This window comes from Acanthopagrus latus, chromosome 12 (assembly GCF_904848185.1).
Source record: "Acanthopagrus latus isolate v.2019 chromosome 12, fAcaLat1.1, whole genome shotgun sequence".
Taxonomy (NCBI): Eukaryota; Metazoa; Chordata; class Actinopteri; order Spariformes; family Sparidae; genus Acanthopagrus; species Acanthopagrus latus.
This window is the reverse complement of record NC_051050.1, coordinates 14,418,943-14,445,735: the sequence shown is the minus strand read 5'-3', so window position 1 is coordinate 14,445,735 and position 26,793 is coordinate 14,418,943. Positions and strand designations below refer to the sequence as shown.

Here is a 26,793-nt window from a genome sequence, read left to right as displayed (position 1 = left end):
CCAGTCGCTGAACCCACCATCAAAAAGATTAAACATGACAATCACATTGCATTGAATAGATACAACAAACAGGCTTTACCCCACAGTAGCCACAGAGAATGGATGCAGAGTTCTGCTGCAATCTGCTGCACACACTGATGGACACAGAACAGCTGCAGATGCTGGCGTGTTCTGAGATCATGGCCTTGTACTGACCGTGCGCGCGCGCGCGTGTGTGTGTGTGTGCACGCCACTCATGCCAACACAGTATCTCAATCCTATCTTGTCTTATTTATTCCCTTTGAAGATCTAGACATACTTTTTTTTGTTTTTTTTGTTTAACATTGTCTCTCCGCAGTTCATCCCACTGCTTGTCTGTCTATCCATGTGGTCTGGACTTACTGGCAAAAAGCCACAAGCCACCGACTAATGCTGGGCTCCATTACAGACGTATTGAGAGACTACAGCCCATAGCTCCACCACAAAATGTCATTTTACCCTACAATATTACCTCTGCCAAAGAAACAAAGCTTCTGTTTTTACTCAAGGTTGTCCAAGGTCTCTATACCATACTCCAGACTCAACAGCAGATATGCTGAAAATGAACGAACCGATTCCACAAAATTGTTTCCGTGTTGATATAATCTTGAATTTCTGACACTGTGGTTTTTCCTGTTAATTAAAAGTAAGTTTTATAAACATAACTCCATTATTCCGCGACAACCCTTTTCATATAAAACGGGAGGATGTTCTTTAAGTCCTCCTTGAAGTAGTCCTAAACTTCAAAATCTCACAAGGCAGATATAGTCATGTGTAACACATGAACAGTATAACACAAACACACTGAATATGCTCCCAAGCCTGACCGCTGGAGCAGCACATCTGCCTGGGGATCAAATTCTGTGTGGGGGGAACCGTATCCACATCCTGACAGGAAGCAGCGCACAGAAGGCTGGAGGAGCCGGGTCCTGCCGAGGACCAACTGCTGCTGTTTTGTACTTCTGGACCAGCGCACCACACTACGCCTTGACCTTATCCACACAGATGTCTCCCAAAGAGTGCAACAATAACACATGCTACATAACATTTTCCCTGTATCTTCAGTTTTGTTAGTTTTCATAGACTTGGTTCAATCTGACGTTTTTGGTTTGCCAATTTTATATGGACCCCGAAAAGGCCCCATCTCCTTTCAGTGTCTTTGAAGCTCAGTATCTTATAAATTGTCTTACATGAGAATGACATTCCTTACATGCTGTCCAGAATTCAAAATAACAACCAAATGGCAATGTCAACGAAACACCAGAATAACTGTATTTTATATATATATATATATGTATATGTATATATATATATATATATATATATATATATATATATATATATATATGTATATGTATATATATATATGTAAATTTAGCATGTGAGGAAAGTAATTCCTCACATGCTAAATTTACAACCCTACAGAACCAAAATCACCCGCATCCTCCACTGTCATCATTATTCTTACTTATCATTACTTGTAATCCTCCCTACCTCTTTTTATTTCCCTCAGTGTCCCAGTTCGATGGGAGCTGTTACTAAACTTGTCTTAAAGGAGACCCATCATGCTTTTATTCATTTTTCTTCCTACCTCCAGTGTTTTATAGAGGTTTGTGTGCATGTAAAACATCTAAAAATGTCAAAATCCACACCGACAGAAGCTCTTCCCTCGCACACAGACAACACTGCTCCTGCAGTGTCAGGCGTCGGTCATTCCACTTTGTGACCTCACGCTGTGACACCTTATCACCATGTCACACATTTGCATAATTCAATGCCTAGCAGCTCTTTTGGCACATAAGCATAGCTGCTCCGTTGTTGTTAGCAGTGCTGGCTCAGCCGTGTGTGACCTGACCAATCAGAGCAGAGCGGACAATCAGGAGCTAAAACAGAGCGTTTCAGACAGAGGGCGAATACAGTGCTGCAGCACTAGACAGTAGGAGGAAACTGATGTGGGGTTTTTTTTTAGCACTAAACTGATTAACCTGGAAATGAGCATGATATGTCTCCTTTAATGTCTTGATGTTTGTATGTTTAAAACATATGAAACTGCCCTATGTCTTCCTGTAATGTTATATTGCACCAATAATAAAAATTCCAGTAAGTTCTCAATTAATCCAAACGCTTACCCACTCCTAAATCCAACTAGATTTTTTTTTTTTTATGAAACTAAAAGCTTCTCAATAGATTTCATGAAATTTAGTTTTAAAATCAATCAGATTAAAAAAGCGCAGCTACAGAAAATGATACCCCCTCTGAAGGCTCCTGCAGAGACACACACTCCTACAGAGACACACTGACATTTTCAGATATTTGAAGATCGCTGTGAATGAAAACACTACACATCGAACTCCCCAGAGAGCCCTGTTGATTAGACACGGCTGTCAAAAAGACCAGAAGATAGCTTTGGTGGTGCCAAGTAAACTCGTGATGGACTAATGTGTGTGAGTGTTTCTCCTTTCCTGGAAGCAGTCACGTTAGCATCTAAGGCCAAGACACATTAGGTTTTCTATATTCAATCAGCGGTGTAGGGTTATAAACATGAGACAAAGCACAACCTAAATGTGGACAGAGGAAGTTACCCAAAACTAATATGATATTAAACAATTTAACCATCATAAAAGGGCATTATCGTTATATTACTGCTCTGAATTCTTCATATTTCCACTGCTTTGCCACCGGAAGAACGAGGCTGGGGCTCATCTACTCTCCATGAACCTCACCAGCCTATAGAAACAGGTGGCAAATTGACCGTGCCGCTTAGATTTATGGGCAACCTCCCACATGTTTTACTCATTTGGGAGACCTTTAAAAGATCACATCACAGAGGGAGCAGAAAAAAGCAACTGGTGGCTCAAGTATTTGTGAAAGAAAAGCGGACAGAAGGAGTAAAGAAAGAGCTTTGAAATCTTTCCAAGAGGGCTCACAGCTTCATTTTCACCTCCTGTTTGTCGGTCCGGAAATGAGCAGAAACTTTGCCTCCTGTCAGTTTATATCCAGACTGTTTACGCTTCTCTCCAGAGATGATTCCGTCTGAATTTCACTCACATCTTCACACATCCTTGCCTTGAGGCTACTGACCCTCAAACCCCCCTCGACTAATATTGGATGAGAAGTTAAAACACTTAGCTCCGTCTGCACAGATAAGAATGAAAGGAAACTCTCTGAAGACACATTCATCAGCAGCTGAGGTATTTGCTGACCAACTGTGAAAGTTACAGCTAGCTCTGAACCTCTCGGTCAAGTATGGGATTTTACAGCTGGTCTTTATTTTTGACACACGTCGAGTAAAGCGTCTCTTTGTAGCAGGATTCAAACCAAAACTTCTTTGTGCGCCAAGCTGAAGTCGATTATATCTGTATCCGTATACTGACTTCACAATCACATCCCTTGACACAAACACCCAAATCTCTGTCAAAAGTATTAGGGGCTATGGCAGCATGAGGGGAGCATGGAAAAGCGGCTAAATTAAAGAGATCCGTCATCTATTAAGTCTGAGAAATCCAACATTTTTCACACCATCTCTTAATCACAATATACACAAACACTGTGCTTGTGTGTTGCATGTGTGTGTGTGCAGCCAGATGCCATCTTTACAGCCTGACACCCAACTGTGCTCTTAATACGTATTTGACAACAGTATTGCAGAAAGCTTGTCCACTTGAATCAATAGAAGTAGGGCCGCAAATAATGATACTTGTCATTACCGATTAATCAGTGCATTCGTTTGGCCAGGGACAACAGATTAAAACTAGCCTCTTGGCTAATTCTTGCACCCAACCTTGTGTTTATTAATATGCATGTCGAGAAATAAACAGAATAAAATACAAATATCAGTATGGTCTGTGAAAGTGCTTTAAAAATTGTGCAACATGTCAAAGATGACACCTTGAAAAAGATTGTTTCGACCAACCAACGGTTGAAAATGCAAATGTTTTTAGTTCACTATTGTATAATGCAAAGGAATGGCTGTGAGATACATTGTGATGGATTGATCCTCCATTTCAGCTCTAGTAAAAAGCCCTCATTTGTTACATTTAAGATCACAAAAGCAAAATGACTGATTGACTTAAAGGCGCACTATGTAACTTTATCAACCCATCCTCCTGTGGGCTGACTGTGAAAACAGCATATCATGACCCATTCTGCCGCTTGTTACGATGCTGTTTTTCTTCTCACCCCCACCATAGCTCAAAAATACAAGCCTGGTTTGCTCTAAATTTAACAAATACAAATCAAAAACATGGCTTTATAGTAGGCCTGCGTCCAAAGCTCCGCCAAACTGCTATTCCACATATCAGGAGCCCCGTGTCTCTCTTGCATAAACTGGAGCTCTGTCAAAAAAGTTGCATAGTCTGACCTCTGAGTTTTTCTTACTGCATTCATTAAAAACAGAAAAGCCCAAGCTGCACCTATAGAAACACTCAAACAATGTCTCTCTCCTCTCTGATCACAAACAGAACAAATGCACAAGTGTCATCTTCTTGAGGCTGGGAGCTTGTCGACCCCTCCCCGCCTGTCACAACCTTACGGGGGCACCGTGACACTGCTGGCATTCATCGTAAAAAGACAACTGGCTGTCCATCTTCAAACAATTCAAAACACGAACCGGAGGGGGGCTGAGGGCGGAGGGGGGTTGGAGGGCTGGAGGGTTGGAGTGGTTGGAGGGTTGGGGGGTGGGTGGGAAGGGTAGAGGATGGGGGGGGGGCAGATAAATGCACACCCATTTCTCATGGTAGCCCCCGTGGAGATCGCAGTAGCTTTTTTACTGATCATAAACACCACAGGGTAAAAAAATAGACGGATAACTTGCAGCCTTGCAATACTTGGAGTGAAATGTGTGAGAAACATTTGAAAAAGTGAAGTGCATTCAGCCATCTCCAAACCCCAAACATGTATATATAAAAGGAGTACATGCAAACATTTAAAATCAAAATCCACCTGTCAGTCAAAGTTCAGCCAAGAACACAACAAACTAAAAATAAATCACGTCGAGGCCTCAGCCTCATCGGCCGTCCCGGTGACGCGCTGCGTACTCACCGTGAGAGCCGCGGCTCAGTGATGCCAGTCCGGTCAGCAGGAGAACAGCCTGCCAGGCCCACTCCTGGGGCAGCCACAGCACCCTCATCCCGCCAGCACCGGCCCCGGTCGCCCGCCCGCCTCCTCCAAATCCCTGAGGTGCTGCCACAGCAAAAGGCGCCCGTGCAAAGAGGCCGAGGTGTGAGTCTGCGTTATATATCCACCAGAGCGGGGAGTCCTGTCCCCTCTGTTACAAGTGCGTCTCTGTGAAGCGACTGCCACTCTGCCTCTCTTGCGCTCTCAGGAACTTCCCACAGCACACAGCCGCCCCGCAGCCTCCAGCTCTACTCCACACTGACAGCCTGGGAGACACAGACACAGAGAGGGAAGGGGAGGAGGGGGGGGGTGGGGGGTGTTACTTAGTTGCTCTCTCACTCTGCTATTTGTCCAGCCCTTTCTGTGACCGGTTCACTACAGAGGGAACAGCTGAGTTCATATCTGAACCCACGAACGGCCTCTCTCTCTCTTCTCAGGCGTTCTGGGTTCTCACATCAGAGGAGGAGAGCAGTATCGAGGCGGGCAGACCAGGGCATGAACCACGATCGTGAGCTTCCCGCGGCTGAATGAGGTGTGAAAAGGCAGCGGCGAAAAAAGCATTATGGCTTACTGCCACAGGCACACAAACACGCGGCATGCCAACAGGGACGCAGACACTGCCATCTGAACTGAGGCATGTAAACTCACAGAAGGACCTGCACGTATGCGTCGGCAAAACCACCTGGTATCGAATCCTGCAGCGCAGAGCTGCGAATTGTTTGATGCACCGAAGCGAGAAACCAGATCTAAACGGGAATTTGTGGTTGGATTGGACGGGTCAGCGCGGGTTACCAACTTGGCTCAGCGGCGCTGTTCCCGACCTCAACTTCATGCTCAGCTCAGTTTTCGGGTGCACAAGAAAACTGCAGAGTTGCTACAGCACAGTAGGCCACACATACAATATGCTCTCCTCAGCTGCAGAGATGTCCAAACATGAATCCAGAGAATAGGTTGATGTATCAAAGGCGCACTGTGTAAGAGTCGTCACCTGACGAATCTGTACTCCAAACAAACAGGGAGCGACGCATCACCAGAGTAAACGATAACAGCTGCTACCTGTAGCTGCCACAAGCTAGTTAGCTCAGTTAGCAGTGCAGATAGCGGACCTATTAACTGGTAGCTGACTGTGCATGGACAGGGAGGTCAGGCACGAGCAAGCACACACCTCAGGAAGCCTGGGCTGTTCTATAGGACTGGTATGTAGGATGGGCCAGGGCTAGCTGGTTAGCATGCTAACTTCTGTGAATATCTCCGCAACACAAAACACAGACATTCTTGACACAACAACAGTGCTGTTATTTATTCATATTACTTTGACAACTTTGTTTACATTTTGAATGTTGCACACACAAAAAATGTACGTATTCTTTACTGAAATGTTCATGCTCTGTCGGATGTTACCAGTTACTCTCTGCATGTCTGCTTGTGTCTGGTTCTCGAGCATTTTATTTATTGCTATAAAGAATTGTATTCCCCTTTTCTTCCGTAGTAACACACCACATCCAACTAATGAACAAAAAAAGGAGGGAAAGTGGGAAAAAACGATTAGAATCCAGGTTCAACAATACAACTCAGCTTTTAAATGGATTTAAGTTTCCACATTTAAGAGGTCTGCATCCACCAAAAACAATGAAGTAAGGCTGCAACTAACAACAACCCCTTCTTAACAAGTCCAAAATACTTAAAATGAAAGTCCCTGGATTTACTCTAATCCTGTCTGAAGGTCAAATTTTATTATTTATTTTTCTTAAACAACGAAACCAGAAAAAGAAAGCAAACTCTAGAACAACCCCGAAGAACTACAGCTGCAGGCACAGGTGCTGTGTGAATGGCAGCGACCGGGGGCATTAATCTGTAACCAAGAGTCTGGCATTAAAGTTCAGACGCGGGGCTGAATCGAGTCGAGTTCCTCATGTGAGTCCGTGTGTGAAAGAGGGGTGAAAACACAAACACTTGTAGAGCTGTGGGGATCAGGCCATCACACGTCAGGTGATTAGAGGTGATTAGAGCTCACACCTCCAGGCACTGCCACAACTTTGCAACTTCACCCTAATCCGGTGCACACGGACACATAGGCGAACATGCAATCCAACAGGAGAGGAGAGAAAAAAAAAATATGATAACAATAGGGACACATTCCGCTGGTTTAAGAGTTATGTGGGTTACAAGTTAAGAGGATTAAGTGCAGCTATTAGACAGATTACATCAATCCCAAAAGCGGCATCAACACGCAAATGATAAACATGTCGGAGGTGGCCGAGTTTCCTCAGTCGGGCATGTGAGGGACTGTTTCCTTGAAGAGGGGTGTGTTTATCCATTCCAAATGGCTCTGGTGGTGTTAAAGCTGTTATGGAGGAAAAACAACATCAAGAAACCAAATGGTCCGCTCCACCCCACACCTGTCCCCTCTTAAAAGTCTGACTGGGTGGGAACGGCAGCTCCCAGAAGCCGCTTCTCCCCTTCCCAGTGCTCCACCGGCCCTATAGCTGTCACTGCTGATTTGTGCATTGCTGTGTATTACATGTGATAAGTCAGCCTATTCTGGAGCACGAGTGCATGGGGAGCGATGTGAAGGGGTCAGTGCACCTCGCACACCCTTCTGCGCTCCATCAAACGCCCAGCGTGGAGCCTCGCCGTATTCTCAGACAGCCCACTCAGCCCCACGGGGATGGGGGGTCCAGCGGAGTGAGCGACTCCGTAGGTGGGGGTCACTCCACCACATAAAGGGGGTTGAAAGTGGGGCAGGCCGCTTGGAAGGCTTGCTCTCGGTGAAATTAACTCTTCACTTCCCCTCCTCCTTCTTCGTCGTCTTCTTCCCCTCCCCTCTCCTACGTTAGGATTTTAACTGCAGAAACCATCTGTCATCGCGCACATAGTTACAGGATGATTAATACTGCCGGAGAAATCGTTCTGTCAGCACCTCGATCGCTCTATAAAAACCACTATGTTTGTTGCAAGCGGGGGGAGAAATGTAATCACATTAGACATGCGAGCGCCAGAACACAAGTCAAGCACTCTGCATTAAAGGGACACTCCACCACTTTCACACATTAGGGTTTAGTTTGACTCATCGTGGGAAGGCTTCTCGTGTAACTATAGAGGTTTGCAGTTGAACCCATTACAGAAAGATGCTGTTTATTATGGGAAAAGTAGGATTGAGAAGGTTTTTCAAGCTTGACCATTGCAAGACTCCAGATTTGAAACTGATATTTGCAATACTAAACTATTGGAGCACCTCTTTAATTCTCACAAACACATAGAACATTATTTTATTGCAAAGTAAAAAAAAACAAAAAAACAAAGCCCCCCCAAACAGCCCCGTCCTCGTCAGGAAAACGACCATATCAGTTGACTCCAAAGGGGGCTTATTACGTCCCGTATTAACATTTCTGGTGGGGCTGCGACCTCTAGTGGCCATGGTAATTATTACAGCAGCAAAGGAGGAAGTCAGGCCACTAGCTCCAGTAAAAAAAAATGTTTAAAAGAAAAAGTCCAAAGGGGCTTTGTTTTATATCTTCGTTTTCATGCCACTCGTGTGCAAAAAGTTAGCAGGAAGTCCACTCGCTGGATCAGCAACAAAAGACTCAAATGAGCATGCAAGCATCAGTGGCCACAAAAACAAAGGTACCTCTGACAAAGTTTTCCAGTGCCAAGATCGTTCATTGGAACTTCACTTTTATTGGAATGAACTGAGGGCCACCTTGGATCACCTACGTTTTCACCACAAAACCTCCACGTCACTGATCCCGACTACACCTCCTCTGCTCACCGCTCCTGAAATTTAAATACTCGTTATGATACCCGTGTACGAATACATTTCTAAATGTAGCACATAAAGTTCAGCTCATTTGATTAAGTCGATATATGATCTTTGGGTGGTGTATGATTGCATGGACAGCATTTAGTAGCACAACTTGCAGCGCTGTGTTGACCCTTTTGACACAGCGATGAGTCCAGCCTGTGAGGAGCGGTGTGCTTGCCATGCAGGGCACAGTAAACACTATCTAAGAGGGCATATTTGTCTTCTCCCTTTGAATAAAATGAGTATTAAATCTATTTTTCTCCACCTACTCTGGCAGACATTTTGGCACACAACGCACATCAATAAATCAAGTTTCTCTCTACTTGTCATGAAGATAACCGTTTTTCGGCTGGCAGTGCGTTTTCACCCACGGGGCTCCACTTCATGTTTTGACCTCCTCGTCGAGTGGGAGTTGAGTTTTGACTCGGGAGAGACCAGTAGGGAAGTGCAGGGGAGTAGTTTAGCTGCGAGATTACTTTCAATTTGCTCTGCAGACTCCGTATCCCCCGCACTCTGCCCTCCAGCGGTTCGAGAGATCAATTAATGCAGCTTGATTTGTTTGTAATAATCTGTCTCCATTTCACGAGGCAAACATTTTCCTTATGAAACGGAGACCTTACAATAATACCAGCGGCGGCGCTACAACGCGCCGTGAAAATGAGCCACGTTCTTGATTTCAGAGGAGGACTTGGAGGGCGAGCGAACGCACCTTTCATCGCACGGCTAGAGGGGCGGGATGGATGACTGTGAAAAATTGCCGCTAACCTGTGAAACAAAAAGCCATGGCGGAACACAGATGATGAAATTACGCCGGGCACAAGACGGAATGCGTATCGTGAGCGATGTTCCAGCCGGGGGCCCAAAACCGACCCTCAGCTCTGTGAAATTAGGAGGATTTTCAGCAGCTCAGCATTGAGACTGCTGTCAAAGAATCCTGGAAAGCAGCTTTATTGCCGTTGCGACACAGCTGTCTTCCCCCAGATGGTCCAATCGGGGTGCAAAAGTTGAGAAAGCATGACGCCATCTTCATTACCGAGCAGGAGAAAGACCTGATTTCTTATCTAGTTGAGTTGTAAGAAGCACCAGCAACTTTGGTAACATGAAGTAAAACTAGCACAGCAACTTTCAACCACTTACTAATGAGAGAATCCCCCCATCTTACTGCAGTTGATTTAGATGCTTTGTTTTTGTCCAACCAGTGAGACTTAACTTAATCGTCCATCTAAAGCTAGACACTCACGTTCGCACAAGGCGTCAGACAACATCTACATCCACCAAGTTACACATAGTGGTTACATTTTGTGGGATCCCATCAGATCCCCAGCAGAGTCTCAGGCCCCTCGAGGCAAAGAAAGATCCTGATGAATATTCAAGATTTACACAATGGCGGGGCCAAATCACTCTGCTGAGATTGACGCTTTGAAGTCCCGAAAGAATGCTGACGGGGGGAAGGAAAAAAAAAAAAAAAAACGTCATTCACGAGGAGTGAAAAGGCTGTCACAGCAAGATTCGCCCTCTCTCCCCTCCCTCCGTCTGTCTGTCACGCTGTCTCATTCTCTCACTCACTCCGCGTCTTTCTCTCATGATGTGACGGCGTAGTGAGATATTGAAAAAACAAACTGAAACGTGATCACTTCTCTCTAATCCTTTTTTTTTTTTCATCGGCCGATACAGAGTCCTGAAAAAAATGCAGTAAATTATGTTATCATGTGTCGCTGTTTGATTCAGGGTCTCACGGACGAAAGCAACAGTCATGAAGCAACTCGCAACTCTTGTGTCCCAGACAACAAGGAGAGGGAACATGATGTATCCACATACTTTGAATTGACAGCCTTCAGACATGCATAAAGATGCTCAGTGTGCAGGTACTTATTAAGTTTGTTGCGGCGGCAGAGTTTTGTGTGGGGGCGATTCTCCGCGTCGGGTTGTAAATGTCAAAACTTTTGTGATACTCGTAAATATTTCACTGAACACTGCTTCGAGCCAGTGAAGCAAACTTAACCCAGGGATGGCATGTAAAGCAGCTATTTGCTGCATTGTGTTGAGAAACTGACAAAAAAGGTTGTACGTCTACAGTGTATTTGTTATAAATGTGAATATTTGTTGTTTTTGCTATTTAGTGCGTTTGTTGTTTTATGGCATTTTAAAGCGTGAAGACGTATGTATGTGTATAATTGTATTCATTGTTTTTAGTGTATCTATTCGTATGAATAGATGTGTGTGTGTGTGTATGTGTGTGCAGGGAAGTTCAGCCAGAAATGAAAACTCAGTCGTTATCTACTCAGCCTCGGGCCGATAGATAGTCAGGTGAAGTTTCAGAAGCCAAAAAGCATTTCTGGAGCTTCACAGCAAAACAGCGTTCCAAAACAGTTAAAACATTAAAGCAACTAAAAACTAAAACTGAACATGCATCCTTACAGCTTGTCCGGCATGATCTAAGTCTCCAGAAGCGCTGCGATCCCAAATTAACTGATGCGCAGTTTTAGGGTGCACACTAACACATTTAGCCTAATGGCTACAGTGAAGATTCTGGCTTAAAAGGGTGTAAATAACATCATCTCAACCCAATTTGGGATCTCTGGGATTCAATCTAGGAGACTTAGATCATGTCTGACAAGCTGTATTGATGCATTTTCTGTTTTTTATTTGACTCTGTTTTTTTTCATTTATTTTAAAACAAGTCCTCATCTACTTCAGTTGTTTAGGAGAATGCTGCGATGTTACTGGTGTGAAGCTCCAGAAATCAAACTTTTTCTTCCCCGCCACCTTTCATACACCAAGGGACCGGTTTGCTTTGACCCCTTTGAGATTTGTGCTGTGCTTTGTTAGTTTCCCAACCTGCGACCCCTGTCCTTCAGGATTTTGTTTTCTGGGGAAAAATAACAACCTGACTTTCTATTGGCACAAGGGTGAGGAGATAAGGACTGATTTTTCATGTTTGGATGAATTTAACCTTGAAAGGGGGGTTTACAAACCTCTGTCCCCTCACTGTGTGAATCATCCATCCTCTACTGACTCCCGGTCCCATCAACAGATTCAATTCATACTCCTTTTGCCGACTCACGATGCCAGTCTCCACTGCCACGCTCCTTTCCGCAGCATCAGCAAGAGCGACCGGGCAGAGTAATCGTTCTAATGGCCGCTCCGTGCACCTCTTTAAATGTGGATTGAATGTTACTAGCTAACCACACAGCTGGTGGAATATCAAGTGTGAAGCATGAAGGAGCAGAGCTGATGCCAAGCAGCTAATGCAACTTCAGCGCCCTGCCTCCACCATTTCAGTATCACTCTACACACACCACCACCCTGCTGACTACCCAAACCAGGCCTCTTGGAGCAGCTGAACCAGGGCAATTGGTTGGAGCTTACAGTCCGCAGTGTAAACTGTAATACTGTAAGTCGTCAGAAGAAGCTTCGGTGTGGCCAAGACCGATAATTCTAACATCTCTGACAACATTTGACAAGGCAGGCTTGGTTTCTTTTCATTCCCAACGAAATGTGTCAGTCTGATTCATGGTTATTTTTCATCGTCTTGCAACTCGCTGAGACAACACGTAATAATATCAAACTGTGATTATACAGCAGCTGTGAGTTTGCTTGTCTAATCTTTGTATTTGTTTCCCTTTTTTTTTTTTGTAAAGCAATACACTACTTCCAACACTCGCGCAAATGGTTACACATTTTTACATCACCCCGCTCTGTTGTCACAAATTTGGTGGAATAACCCTGAAGTGATTGTTTTTAATTCTACCGAGTCTTCTTTTAAACAGCTACAGCTGTGGCGAATCATAACACAGTGGAAGCTGAAATATCAGGTCGGCTGCCAATGAGCTGATCCGATTTCCTCAAAATATCCCCCTCCCTCCCCCCCGCGCTTTTCTTTCCACTGATGTAGCGTCTTTTATGGGAACCTTATCGAATCACTTAGAGGGACAATAATGTAATCTCTTTATGTTTGACTACTAACACTGAAGCCACCTGAAAGGGGCTGGCGATGACAACAATGCACAAGGCCCTGTTCTGTGGAGCTGCACCTGAAACACACCTGTGGCTCGGGTTTCAGCCCGCGGGCGCAGTGGTTACAAAACAGCCACACAACCTCACAGATGGAATCCGTGTAAAGAAGGTGTCTGTCCGGCTCTGAAGGTGCCATTAAGAAAAGTGTTCTGTGATTTTCCACGGGCCGGGGCGACGGCGCACACAGGGCCAAGAACAGCAGAATGAAATCCTTCCTCTCCCCCTCCCTCGCTCTCTGTCTCTCCACCTCTGAAGGTCACTGGGCCAGGTCTCGCTGGATCTCTCCGGAGTAAAGCCTCCTTGTTCTTGTCGGCAGGCCCGGCTGCCAGTGAGGTGCACTTTAGTTAATTCCCTCGCAGCTCTGTTCTCATTCATTTTCTGGCCACTTGATCACTTTACTCTGGCATCTTACATAATCGTAATGTACGCACACTGCACACACACACACACACACACACACACACACACACCAACCGAAGGCAACATTTTGTTAAAATAACACTGTGCAGCAGCGTGTAAACCTATAATTAATCATCCTGAACATTTCCAGAAAATTCCGATTTGACTAATGTGCAGCAGCTTAGCCTCCATAAACGTTGGACCCTGATTCCAAAAAGTCAGGAGGCAGTGCAAAATGTAAATTGAAAAAAACACAAAAAAATAACTTTTTGGTTTTAACGAAGCCTTCCCGAGCCCATGTAGCAACATCCTTTTTATACGATCATGAATTTAGCATCACCCTGGTTGCATCGACAAACTTAGTTAAAATAGTTGGCAAATTAAGTCAGCCTGTCCTGTAAAGACGGACGTAAGCATAATTAAACTGTGGGACTTTAATGATGTATTTAGTTTTTGATTATTTCATGCATTTAACTGAGAAGCCACTGAAAAAAACTGGAACCGGATGTGCAAAGATGCTAACTGATTTCCATGTTTTGGGATGTTCAACATCATTCCTTTGGCATTCTATTCACATTACATGTATATGAGCTGGTTTTCATGGCAGGAGGTAGATTGGATGGTGGTGGAGTTACATTTAGGCGAGGAGACCACCACGCCAGTGACCAAAGTTCGAACCCGTGTACTGTAAACCACCACTGGATATGTTTTAAGAAGGAATTTGGATGTTTTCTGTTTTGTTTTCCAAACCCCAAGTTTGGTGATGAAACAGTTTCTTTTCAAATTTGAAAACAATTCAAACCATCCACAGCATGGTGAATCAGAATATCCTACTAAACAGGAATGTGTTATTCCATAACAGGGGGGGGAAAGGGAAGCAGGCGCTCACGATTCAAAGTGAAAAATTAGAGGAGATTTTCTTAACGTGGCCTTTGTGCAGCAGGAATTGGGAAAACCGAGGCTCTTCCTGCCAAGTCAACCAGGAGCATTTAATGAAGGGATTGTTGCCGAGTGTCTGCTGGGCTGCGTCGGGCAGACACTGCAAAACCAAAGGGGTCTAATTAAGGGGTTCCTCTGACGGTCAGACAAAGCAGACAGCAGGGGTCAAGACGCTGGCCCACAAACTGGCTGTGACCCTCACACCTGCCTGGCTGCATTACGCCGCAACATGTCGGCGCACAGTGGACACACTCGCACCGACACATCATTACTGAACCGGGGCTTTACCACACACACACTGACACAGGAACAGGGAGAGAGGCAGAGCCAGGGACTGGTATGCAGCAAGGGAAATGCCATTACTCTAATCTCATGTCTTAAAATCTGTATGTTTCTGAGGATTAAAAAAAAAGAATCTGAGGCACTAAGGGTTTGAAGCACTGTGGATTTATTTTCCCAAGTTCGAACATATTCATTGAAAGAGGTGTTTTGACTTCATGGTTTTTACACGGAGAACTTCAACATTGACCACAATAAGTGAAGCCTGGCAGGCTGCTAAGGGGCCCCATATGTGAGTGTGTCAAAAGTTCATGCCCTCCCTCCAGTGTTCACACTGCAAAAACAAAAAGATCACCTAGTGTGAGCTACAGCCCCGCCACTAACAAGACTGATTGCCGCAGAGTGCCTCCACCTGTCTCTTCCTCCAATTAGTGCTGCTAGCCACTGAAGTGCTAAACAACCAGCAGAGAGGGAAGTGAAGGGACGGCAACAGGGTCAAAGATAAGGGAAAAATGCAAGAAAAGAGACCAAAGCTAAGACGGGCTGGACTTAAGCAAGTCACCCAGAGCACTCTCTCCTCCTCCAAGGTTCACAGGAGGCTGTAATTACGGGAAGATGGTGGCGTATTTACCATATCACATGCTCTTTAACAAGCGCTAATTGTGTCTGTGTGCACTGAGCGCGTGCAGGAATGTCTCACCAAAGCTGCAGGAAATGTTTAATGAAGAGAGCGGCTCGGACGACATGGTTAGTGTCAAATCTGTCAAAAATGATACAAATTGGAGAGCGTGAACCTGAGGTGACTGGAACGGACAGAAAACACAGCGCACACGGGTGGTCACTGACGAGATCTGTGAAAATGTTTAGAAAAGAAAAGTTCCGTCAGTTTCTTAGTTTTTGAATTATTATATGGAAGGTTGATCAATTTTTAAGTAAAACTACAGATTTGTAGTGTGTTTAAAAAAAATCTTTGCTCAGATTGTTGTATATAAATATATAAGAAAAAGAGGAGAAAACACAAGAGATCACTAGATTGTAGAATACTTAACATGTAGCAAAGTAAAAAAACAGCAGCAAACAAGTTTACACATTTCAGATCACTGATTATTTACATCTGATTCAACAGGTTCAACAGTGTTTAAGGTCACTTAAGAGGACATCTTTTGTAAAACTCCGGTTTCTGTGTATTCATGAGGCTTGTATGTTCTAACGCCAGACATGTTGCAATCTCCTTGGGTTGGAAAATTTTTTGGGGGGGTGCAAATCTCTTATTTGAAGTTGTTAAGGCTGTGCTTATGATCTTAAGTTTAGGTACAAAAAACAACTGGTTAAGGTGAGGAAAACATCACGTTTCAGCTTAAAATATCTGTTTTGGTCAACACAAACACGGCTGGAAATGATCCAGTTGCTGAGGTTCCACGTCAAAAATGTCTTCAGTGCTGATTAATACCGCTTCACAGTTATACACAAAATTAGTCGATAAGATTGTGTGTCAATAAGTCCAGCATTCATGCCTCTTGATACGTGGTGATAAACAATCTCATAACATCACAGATAAGACAGACTGCACAATAAACTGTCTGCATACACGGACAGCACGTGTGAAGGAATAAAAAGCCTGTAGCTTATTCATTAGACTCTTTGCACACTGGATCCTTTTTAAATGGGCCTTGTACCGGGCTGTACTAGCGCCGCATGAAGGAATGGATACAACCCAACCCTTCACTCGGAAAAAAGCCATTGGACCACATTTACGCGCCTCTCTACGGACTAGTTGACACAGACAGGTGGGGTTTAGATGGCAAATTAACTGCCCGTTAGATGCCCCGAGAAAGAATCCGTTCATTAAAATAGACGCTCCTAGCCATTGTGATTAATGGTGTTTGGATAAATTTAGTTTTACTGCTTTTTCGCATTCAGCGGGAATTAATAGAAGGGGCCGGTCCGCTGCCTCTGGTCAAACTACCTGCTCTGTGCTGCTGGAGTGTGATTGAAAGGGAGTGCAGGGAGGGAGGGAGGGAGGAAGGGGGAGTCTTCTGTGCATATTTTCCATGTGCACCCACACCCCTCCTGTGGCAGTGGTGCTGAAAGCTCTTTTGTGCGTTTGTGAGTGGTGTGAAGGCTGCTGTGATACGGCACACACCTCAGTTCTTTGACTGTGCGGTCACTAACTAGATTGCGAGTTCGTTCTTTACTTGGAAGCTCCTTTGTCCTTTTTTGAAGGGGATTTCAGAAAGAGGGACGGATCACTAACAGCGACGGAGCCTTTGTCATTACAGAAAAAAATTCAATCAACCTGTCTTTTCTCGCATTAACTTTTTATAAAATGAATACCAGGAAATGAAAACATGTGGACTGGCTTCTCCATCCATCAGTCCATCCATCCATCCCTCCCTTTCGACCTTTTTATCTGTAATCACATGAACATAAAGATCAACCTCAATTAAATTGAAGATGCACTGAGAGGCTATAAGCACACACTTACAGCAATTCAAGACACTGGAACAAGGAAAGAGAGAGAGGGAGAGATGAAAAGATACAATTACCAGAACTGCCCGCTGAGCACATGACCGCCACTTATTTAATTACGTGAATGCCTTAATGAGTAAATGAGTAAATGAAATGAGGTGTTAGATTTCTGGACAGGCAAGGGCACACAGTAATGTGTGAATCTCACAGCTGTGGATACTTAAGGTACTATTTCCATGCTGGGGCAAATCAAGCGCGGTGACCTTTTTGCCAAAGTGGACTGTTTTCCATTTGTGACTGATGATGGACTGATGACAGATTGGATGTTGGTTAGTTTGGCTTCTTAATGATACACACGTAAGAAAGTTTTATATGTTGGATAAAGAAACAATCCTAGTGTTAAAAAGTGTCTGCACAGAGCGGCGTTAATATGTTAATCTTATCTGTCAGCAAAAACTGCTTTTATGATGTATGTGAGGTTTCCATTCTATTTGATTAAATCCCCGCAGCGCTGATTTGAGGGATGAGCTTGAAAAACATTTCCAAGCGGCTCCGTAATTGCCAAACGACCTCTTCCAAGGTGAACACCTTGATCAAATCTTGCGCAAACTTTGTAACAAGAAAATGTCCTGTAATTTTCTCCACAAGGGCGCACGTAACAGATGTAGCAGTAATGTTTAAATCATGGGCTGGGCGTCGGCGCACATCATCCTGAAGGTGCAACTGGACGCAGTTCACACAGAATACGCTTCAGCACATTTTCAATCTTAATCTTTTATACTCATCAGAAAATCAGCTGCTACTTTATCAGCCACTTCTCACTCCCAAAGCACAAATGCAGCAGACTGGTGATGGTCTTCAGAGTTTGATGCTGTGGGTACCCCTCTAGCATTGGTTTTTGTGGCTAATGGAATGCATCTCAGCCACTTATGAGGTCATTGTATGAAAGACTACATGTGAATAAATGACCAGACAACCATTAGTGCTCACTTCATAGAAATTTAAATGTAGCACACTCCACAGGCAACACTAATTGGCCTTCATTCAGATGCCAAATGAGAGCTATATAGCCCTTCATGAGTCAAAGACTGCAGTTCCATAGCAAAGGCAGACAGACGTAGCCAATGTTCAAATGTAGTATACACATTATCACCACCGTCCGTGACAACCCAGATGAGGCTTTATTCAGATGCAAAGAATAGCCTGAGAAGACTATCTCCATATAGCAAGGGCTGTAAACGCAAGTAAACAGAGTTTACCCACCTCTCACTGTTCACCTAATAATACAATTTTTGCATCAAATGTGATTTCTAACATGTCAAAATAATACTGCATCACCTATGTGTACAATATGTGCACTCCAGGACCATTTAATAGTACTGGTATTGTTTAGACATGTTCGGAATGTCTCTTGTTCAAACATCAGTGCAATATATCTTACCCTGACCACCAAATTCAGTTTACCCACATCTTATTTTACCACTACACCCCCACCCTGTCAAAATTAAAAAAAAAAAAAAAAAAAAAAAAAGGTCTATTTACCTAAAGTGCTTAATGGTGTTTTTAAATGGCCTGCACGGACACACAGGTGTTCTCACTTATGCTGGCTGATGACTTCTCTGTGTGGGTTAATATGGGGCAGAGCTATTTGAGGAATAAATTAATGTCACCAAGCTCAGTGTACTATTAATTATGGTAAAGGCCTGGTCACACCAGCATCAAAAAAGTGAACAAATGATGAATCATTTCTAAATACTCAATTGACAGATTGATTGAAATTGATTTTGCTGACCTATTGTTTTTTTTCTCTAGAAGATCCCGCAATGGGAGAGAGTCATGGTCAGCTACTAAAATAAAAATGTTCAATTCTCTAAAGGGTATTAGAATAAGTCCTTCATGTAACCACTGCTGTTTGACAGTACAAAGCAAACACACACATCAGCAGTCATGATGATCCGACTGCAACCTTTTTGCAACACTTCACTGATTACCAAAGTATGTATTGTACATCAGAAACTGCTGCAAAACAAGCCTCCCTGAAGTGACAAGGTGTGAAGTGAGGCACAAGAGAGTACGCATAACAGGCCTAATGGAAGAAAAACACTTGACTGTACCATCAATTAATAAATATCTACAGAATTTATAGATAGATACGGAGCGAACTGTCACAAATGACCTGAATTCCACTTAAAGTAGGTGACAGAAATCAGGTTAAGCTGCCTGTACAATCTAATCATCCTGTTTACAGAGCCTAAGGGAGATGTGCTGCTGACTGGACCAGATCTCTTTAACTCTTCTTCACTGTTACACTTCATCACTCACGTGTCATCCCCCCCCACTCCCCCTCCACATTTTCGTTTTCTTCACAGCCTTCCATCCATTACCGCTGAGCCGCTCTGTCTCCAAATGATAAATGATAAATTCAGATGGCTTAAATCAACAAAACGCAGGCACGCACGCACACGCACACACACATGCAAACATCCATCACAACACTATAACTAAGCCTTTACTTTTTTCAGGATTTCCCCCAAAGTCAGCCTGAATCCTGTCCAGGAGACATGGATTTGCAGAGACGGGCAAGGATATTTCTGCATTCAGCTGTTGGTCTGCTCATCTTAGAGGCAAACATTAATGATAATCACCATAAACACAGATCTTCCTGGAGTCAATGTCCGCCTTGTAGTCAGTGAGCTTAAGGCATTCGGATGTGGAAGTCGGATAAAGGAAACAACATGAACATGGACACCGTCATCATTTTGTACAAGGAATGGCAGGCTGTGTCCCAGTTAGACACACCAGCCTTTTACAAACACACTATTCCTAAAATGACAATATTCAGATTTTGATATGTGTCATGTAAACAGCAATTTCCTTTAGGTGTAACTGAATTAGGCCTCATTCCAAATGTAGCATTTTCTGATAAAGACATGTGGAATACTCCCTCTTAAAAGAAGGTGGTTGAAGAGTGAAGGAGAGAGTCGGTGTTTGCAGAGGGAGCAAAAGAAGCAAAATGGCAGCGCTCCCATGCAATGCCACTTTATAGTGCAATATGTTGTATGTGCATTATTGATTACAATTGTGCAATATAGTGCTTTTGTTTTTCAAATGTGCAGTACATGCAATATATGTTTTTAACAACTTAATGTCAATTGTGGTACGACATCTGTCAAATGCAGCAGCACGACCCCAAATTAGCATAGCATGTCACTACCACTTTTCCATATTCTGACATGACAAATGAAATGTTAGGACCAGTGCACGCTATGTAAACGTGGTCAGTGTCGATCAGCAGGACAAAGTTGCCCACAGTTTGCAAGTCAGTATTCTGGAGTTAAGCGTGAAGCAATAATCAAATCTCCAGTCTACCAGATCAGAAATGATACGCCGCATTAGGAAATCAATCAGATCAGCAAACAACACATTCCATGTACTATTATCCGTACTGTAATCCAACTTGTTGTTGCCTTGCCTCGGAACACTCGAGGGGGTTCCCCTGTTAATCCCTCGGCTCGATGGAGACATTGCTGTTTTCCTCCACGTAGGTTTTGAGCAAGTGTTAAACCATCTGCTCCCGTGGCTGATGGGAAACCCATGGGCCCTTGCAGTCTTGGCAGGGAAACTCTAGTCTCTGGTTGGCTGCCTGACCCACAGCTCATTTGTCAATCAGGCTCCCTTTCCCCTTAATTAGGAGAAACAGTCCAACAGTTTCTGGGTTGAGCCGCCACAGAAACACGCAACTCAGTGGGAAAAGCAACACTGGAAAAAATCGACACCTGTTTTTTTGGCTTAATAGTGAAATTGCCTGAGCAGCTTTTAAAACAATGAGTGTTTTGCAAAAGTTACACCAAACACTCTGATGTTATATTACATATTTCAGTCCTGATGTATGTATATATTTATTATTCCAAGCTCTGCATTTGTGTTTGAGGTAAAGGAATGTTAAAAAAAAAAAAAAGGGAGAGAGAGAGCCTGTAATATGTGTTCGGACATCATTTGAAATATTCATCTCCTCAGTGTGGGAATACCAGAAGGCATGTTTGATGTTTCTGATGGACCGTCTGTGAGGGAGTAAGAGTGCCACATGCGAGACACAACAGTTTGTCTTCATAGTTCACATCTGTGTGAAATTACGGCGCCCTTTGGACATAATTCATGTGTATTGGTGTGGAAATTACCAGAAAGACCGTGGAGTCCATGCACATGTTCCTCAGACAAGTGGAGACATCACACAGCTGCCTCTCCTTTCGGGAGCTTCAAGAGGTCATTTTTATCTATCGGATACACAAGGGCTCTTTTCTTTTTCACTGAAAACACATACAATACAGTTAAAGTTTTAGATGCATACACATGAATTTGATCATTATAGGTGTGAATGCCTCACCTCGCCATGTGCATGTCACATACAAACAACTCGAACATCAGACAATGGCTTTATTGCGATGACTCTGTGGGCCTCAACAAGCGGAAAACTATGAGGAAAATGCAGGTCATTTTTTTTTTTACCCAGACGTTATATGGCTGTATTTGAAGGCTATGCTGTGATACGCGCAGTAGTCATTTGAAATCTTCTCAAAAGCACTTCATAAAAGCTAGGACTAGGTGACAAAATCAGATATCGGATCGGAAATATCGGAAAATCAGATATCAAATATTTCCGATTAAATACCTTGATATCGAGATTCTGACAATATTGCAGGGAGGACTATTGGCGCTTTCTTTTTTTGATTGATAATATGTGATGTAGATATCATGACTAAGTGGGCAAAGGCAAGAATTGGAACAAGTGGAGCAGTCTGGTAAGTTGAGATAATTACATCACATAATGAGGCCTTTTAAAAACCAGGAAAATCATGATATAGTGATATCCAATAGTTCAGACAGTATATAGTCTAAGTTGGTTGTATGCATTCCTGCTCTCCATCAGTAACAGCTTATTCAGTGGCATCCAGACATACATTATTGGGCATTCTAGTACATGTAAATCTCCCTCCCCGCAGACATGAGCGCATTAGATACGGAGCTATCAGTAACCTTTCCCCCTGACGTTGTTGTTTGCTCTCTTCCAATGATGGCGCGATGAAAACACAGGAAGCAGCCCGGAGAGCAATGGGGCTGACGATCGATGCCTCTGTGTCCGACTATGAGCTAGGTGATGTCTTAGCGTCTGCCCCTCCCCGGTCCTCGACAATCCCCCCCCTCCTCCGACAGGCCGTCAAGTCTCCCTCCACCGCTAATGTATCTGAAGGCGGTGTCATCCAGGGCCGCCTCCGCAGCAGTCGATAAATACTGGAAATGCTATCCATCTCTGAAACATCACTCCTTCACTTACCGTAAGTGTGCTTCACTGTGGGCACCATCCCCACACTGCTGACAGGGAGGAAGACAACACCAGGCCCGCGCCGGCTATGAGCGAGCATCATCAGATGCAACCACAGACATAGTTTTTACTGCTAAAATAGCAGGGGAACAGACTGCGTGTCTAAATTGGGCTTTCGCTGGTAAAACATGAGCCGGTGTTTCGAATCAGTCGGGGATAAGTAGCAGTATGTGTGGAAGAAGTATGATAATATGCCCTTTTCTCCTCATCTCCCCTGAAACTGCACCGTCTCTCAGCGTCAGTGTTGGTATTTATACTTCCTAGCGAGGAGGAGATCTCATTTTAGTCTTCCGAATATAAAAGTCCTACAGGAGCATGTGGATGAACTGAAAGGTCTTTAATCGGTTTCCCAAGCTGTGTGCAGTGAATCTTTGACCTTTTTAACCATTTAATTGCCAAGATCACTGAATTGTAACAGAAAACAATTCAGACGTATGTCATGGACGAGCCTTAATCAACTGATCTGTGATGGTGGGATTGAAGGAAATAAATATCAAGCGTCAGACCGTTCTGACAGAGCTGGACAGATAAATTAGCCTGGCCCAATATATTCCTTAATATTAGCTTGCTGTAGATATACTGATATACATGTGTATGCCTGCCAATAAGTAAAAAGACTCTGCGGAAGAGAAATGCCAGACATTTATTTGAGGTCATGTCAAAACAGTCTATGGCCAAAAACCCTACAGTCTCTCTTTTGTTGCATCTGAGGAAGCGAATCAGCAACACTTTTGGGATTCATCGCTTTGAGTAATTTTTTCAGTAAGTCTGTGGCTGTCTTAATGGAAAACATTTGCTCTGAAACACTCGCGTGACTCATGATATTACTCAGGGAAAGTAGTTTGGATCGATCTGTGATTCACACATCGTGATTCACCGGTTTAGAGGTCTTGTTCAAACTCATTTTATACGACGGTGGTGTCAATTTCTGAACCTGATTTACAAAACAAAAATCTCTGCTCCTTTTATCTGTGATCAACACCGTTGGCAACGAGAGACCGCCTGCAGCCAGCGAACACTTGTAAAACCCTCTCTGACTCCATGGAAAAGTGTTGATTCTCACTAGATAATTGTATTTGCTTGTCTTCTGCTCCCTTGAATTGGGCTGCTGGCCGTGAAGACTGGAAACTTGCTGGCAGAAGCCTCTCATTAGACTGTTTCCACCTTCAGTACCTTCTACTCGCTGCATGCGTTCTCGCAAGGTTATGAGACATCTGCACGCTTTTGGAGAACACAACAGCAACTACAAGCGTTTGTTATTGCGATCGCGGTTGTGCACTGTTGTAGCTCGAGGTTACAGCGAAGGAAAGTATTGTGCACGTGCGAAGGCGCGTGCGACACCAATGGGGCACGACTAAAACGAGCGGAAACGGAGTGTGAAGAGAATTTAAAGGCCAAGTCATCCGTGTCAGGGCTGCGTAGTGAACGCATTATTGCTGCTGTGAATTCAGTGCGTAGCACTCCGTGTAGGTTTAGTAGAGATCATAAAACTACACCGGTAAGAAACTGTTAGAGGCCCAAAAATGTATATCCTTCTTCACACTGGACTCCTGAGGACATTTATTTTGGCTTTTCAATCAAGCTTTTCGTGAGTCATTTCAGGTTGTAAGAGCAGGATATCATAGTGATGCGCCGATGAAACAGTGCGCTAACGTCTAACTTTTTATTTTGGAGGAAACATTTCACCCGTTTTCATCAGATTTTCCTGGCAGATTTTGTGTTCTGTCCGTTCAAAAGTGAAGTTCTGGCTTTCTCACCGTCCATTTAGATAGCGGCTGGTCTTGTTAGCCTGTAAACAACTGCCCGGGGACGTTGCCAAGATGGCTGCCCAGTGGCAAGGCTCGCCTGAAAGGACTTTGGTTTGATCCATCCATCTTCCTCCTGCCCCAAATGCCGACTCTCCTGCTCTCTTATTTGCATCACCTGATATCTTTTTCTGTGTGACAAAAAAAGCGCGGTGTGTTGTCATGCGAAATGAACCTCGGCCTGTTAGTCCTACTACGCCATTTGGTGAGACGAGGCTGAAGGTCTCTTTTGCACAACTTCATGGCACTAAGTCAGGCAGCTGGTTGCCTAAAATTCTCAGTTTTTCCCTTCCTTTGCAATAAAATCTCTTGTAATCTCTTGTTATACCAAATTTGCCGGTTGACTTTCCAGTAATTCTTTACAAATTCCAACAAAATGTATCCATGTGTCATATTCTTCAATCCAAGCGCTCTCTACCTGATGCTTATTTGATCCGACTTCCACCGACAAGCACGATAAATTAGTCCATTTTCCAATGATATTTGGAACGCACTGCAGTCTCCACGGTCGGCGTAATTAATGGCGCCATGGGTCCTGCGAGAGTGGGACCAGCTGCGTGTTATGTCTTGTCACCAGTCCCGCTCTCTTTGACACCTTCGGCCACATCCCTCTCTTCCGATGCCAAGAATACTGGCGGAGCAGTGCTCGGTCTGAGGACTCTTTGTGCCCACCCTCGGAGAACAAACACTATTAAGACTCAACAACGTGCCCCTTTGCCCATCCCCAGAGTGCAGGCAGTGCCAGCGTCTGTAACTGGAGAACGGAGAGCGAAACAGCTGCTCCCGGTCTATCCTGCATCTGCCACAACTGTGATCTCATGGAACAAAGCGAGAATGCGAGCACACGTTTCGCCTGGCTGTTCGGCCACACTCCAGCCATTGTCCCCCTCGCTCTCGTTCTACCTTTTTTCTTCCTCTGTCTCTCTGGTACACTAATGCACCCCAGGATGGATACTTATCAGGATATTCATCAGCTATCAGTCGTTAACTTTTCGTCTTTGTCCACACACCCGGCATATTTAACTGTACACTGTACACTGTACTATGAGACCTGGGATCTTTCACACCCTCCCCTTCATCTGTAAAGTAGTGGTGCACCCCAGTTGGTCACCAAGGCCACCAGCCGAGTTCTTCTGGCTGATTGACGGGGATTTTGGGGTAGCTGCTGTCCCACAGACAGGTGCTTCAGACAAACAGGCCACATCTACCATTCCTGTGTTTACGATTATTTTACGCTCACTACAATCATAATAAGAGAACTCCAGTCATTTCTAAGTCCTGGGACTGCGTTGTGTCATTGGCTGACATCAGCTCTACTTGTCCATTTGCTCGGAGAGTTACAGTGAAAGGCCAACATTTATAGCTACACACTGATTATTAGCAGCACCTCTGTGTCTTCAGCCGATCCCCCTGCCAAGTTTAATTCCTTTCATTCCATAAGACGGAGCTTACGCAGTGCGGATGTCTGGGAAATTACAACTAAAGGACTCCTCCCTCGAACTGACTCACTCTGATTCTCATTTACAAATCTTACAGTGCTCTTTGGACACCTTCTCAACGAGGTGTTGACAGCTGCTTCTGACAGCACACCTGAACGCCGCTCCCTACATGGCAGCATCTTTTTTTCTCCGCAAGAGAGTGAAAGGGATTTTGGGAAACCTTTCAATAATCTGGCACACACCAGGATTAGAGCACTTACTCGTACAGGGGGTCTCCTCTCCATCGCGGCAGAATTATACCTAAACATCTTTTGGCATATGCATCAGCAGTTCTTATCCAACATTACTTCATTGCAGATTGAGTGAGGGTTTTTTTTTTTTTTTTTTTTGGGTCAACCTCTGTGTTTTGTTCACCTTTTCAGAAGCAGTAATGTGTCTAAGACTGGGCTTTTCTACACCACCATGCCAACTACAGCAGTGGTATTGGCAAGCTAGCCCCGTGTATATAAACAACTGCAAAAAGCAACGCGTTACAATGGAGTGTTCATTCCTGCAATCCTCTTGGACACCTGTTTCACCTCAAGTCCTCTCGGCCAATCACAACGCACACAATATCCAGCGTGCTCAAAGCTGTGTAGCGGATGAGAAGAGATGCAGCTGCTTCAGGAGTCAGCCCGGTGTTTATATTACAATTTGCTCATGAAAATACTGTGAGGCCCTACAAGTATCTCATGTACATGTTTTCTGTGCTAGATACTTTTGATTCTGTTCTTGTTGACCCAAGAAAGGTTCCCTTCCCGAAGCACAGCTCAAGCTTTCCATAATCCTAAAACCGAAAGAAATCAGCATAAATGGACAACATTTTTAGTAAAAAAAGTACATCCCTTTCATTATCGTCGACAGTACAGCAAAACAAGAAATTAACCTCATTCTGAATTTCACCGAGCTCACGCAACAAACAAAGTCTGTCCTCCTCTGGGGTGGCATCCCAAGATCATTAGTTTTGCTTTTACTTAGTCATAAACTGGAAAAAATTTCTAAATTGAAAAGCTGTGGACCAACGGGCAGAGCAAAGTCCCAAGAGTCAGCTGGCTCATTAGAGCACTTGCTTGGGCATTTTTGGTGTTTGCT

At 44.1% G+C, this 26,793-nt stretch overlaps 1 protein-coding gene and 1 long non-coding RNA gene across 6 annotated transcripts in view; one reads left to right on the top strand and one right to left on the bottom strand.

Moving 5' to 3' along the window:
- Nucleotides 1–26,793, bottom strand: part of bmpr1bb (bone morphogenetic protein receptor, type IBb) — a 58,764-nt gene that overhangs the window by 13,839 nt on the left and 18,132 nt on the right. For 3 of the 5 annotated variants that reach the window (XM_037116227.1, XM_037116226.1, XM_037116228.1), the window contains one exon: nt 5,059–5,399. The exons of the other annotated variants lie outside the window; for them this stretch is intronic. In XM_037116227.1, the coding sequence (XP_036972122.1) occupies nt 5,059–5,146 (88 nt within the window). In that variant the 5' untranslated portion in view covers nt 5,147–5,399. The remainder of the gene's footprint in view (nt 1–5,058; nt 5,400–26,793) is intronic. 5 annotated transcript variants of the gene reach the window in all.
- On the top strand, nt 14,739–19,723 carry LOC119029422. Its single transcript, XR_005077987.1, has 2 exons — nt 14,739–15,316; nt 19,561–19,723. It is a non-coding gene; the product is annotated as an uncharacterized LOC119029422 (long non-coding RNA).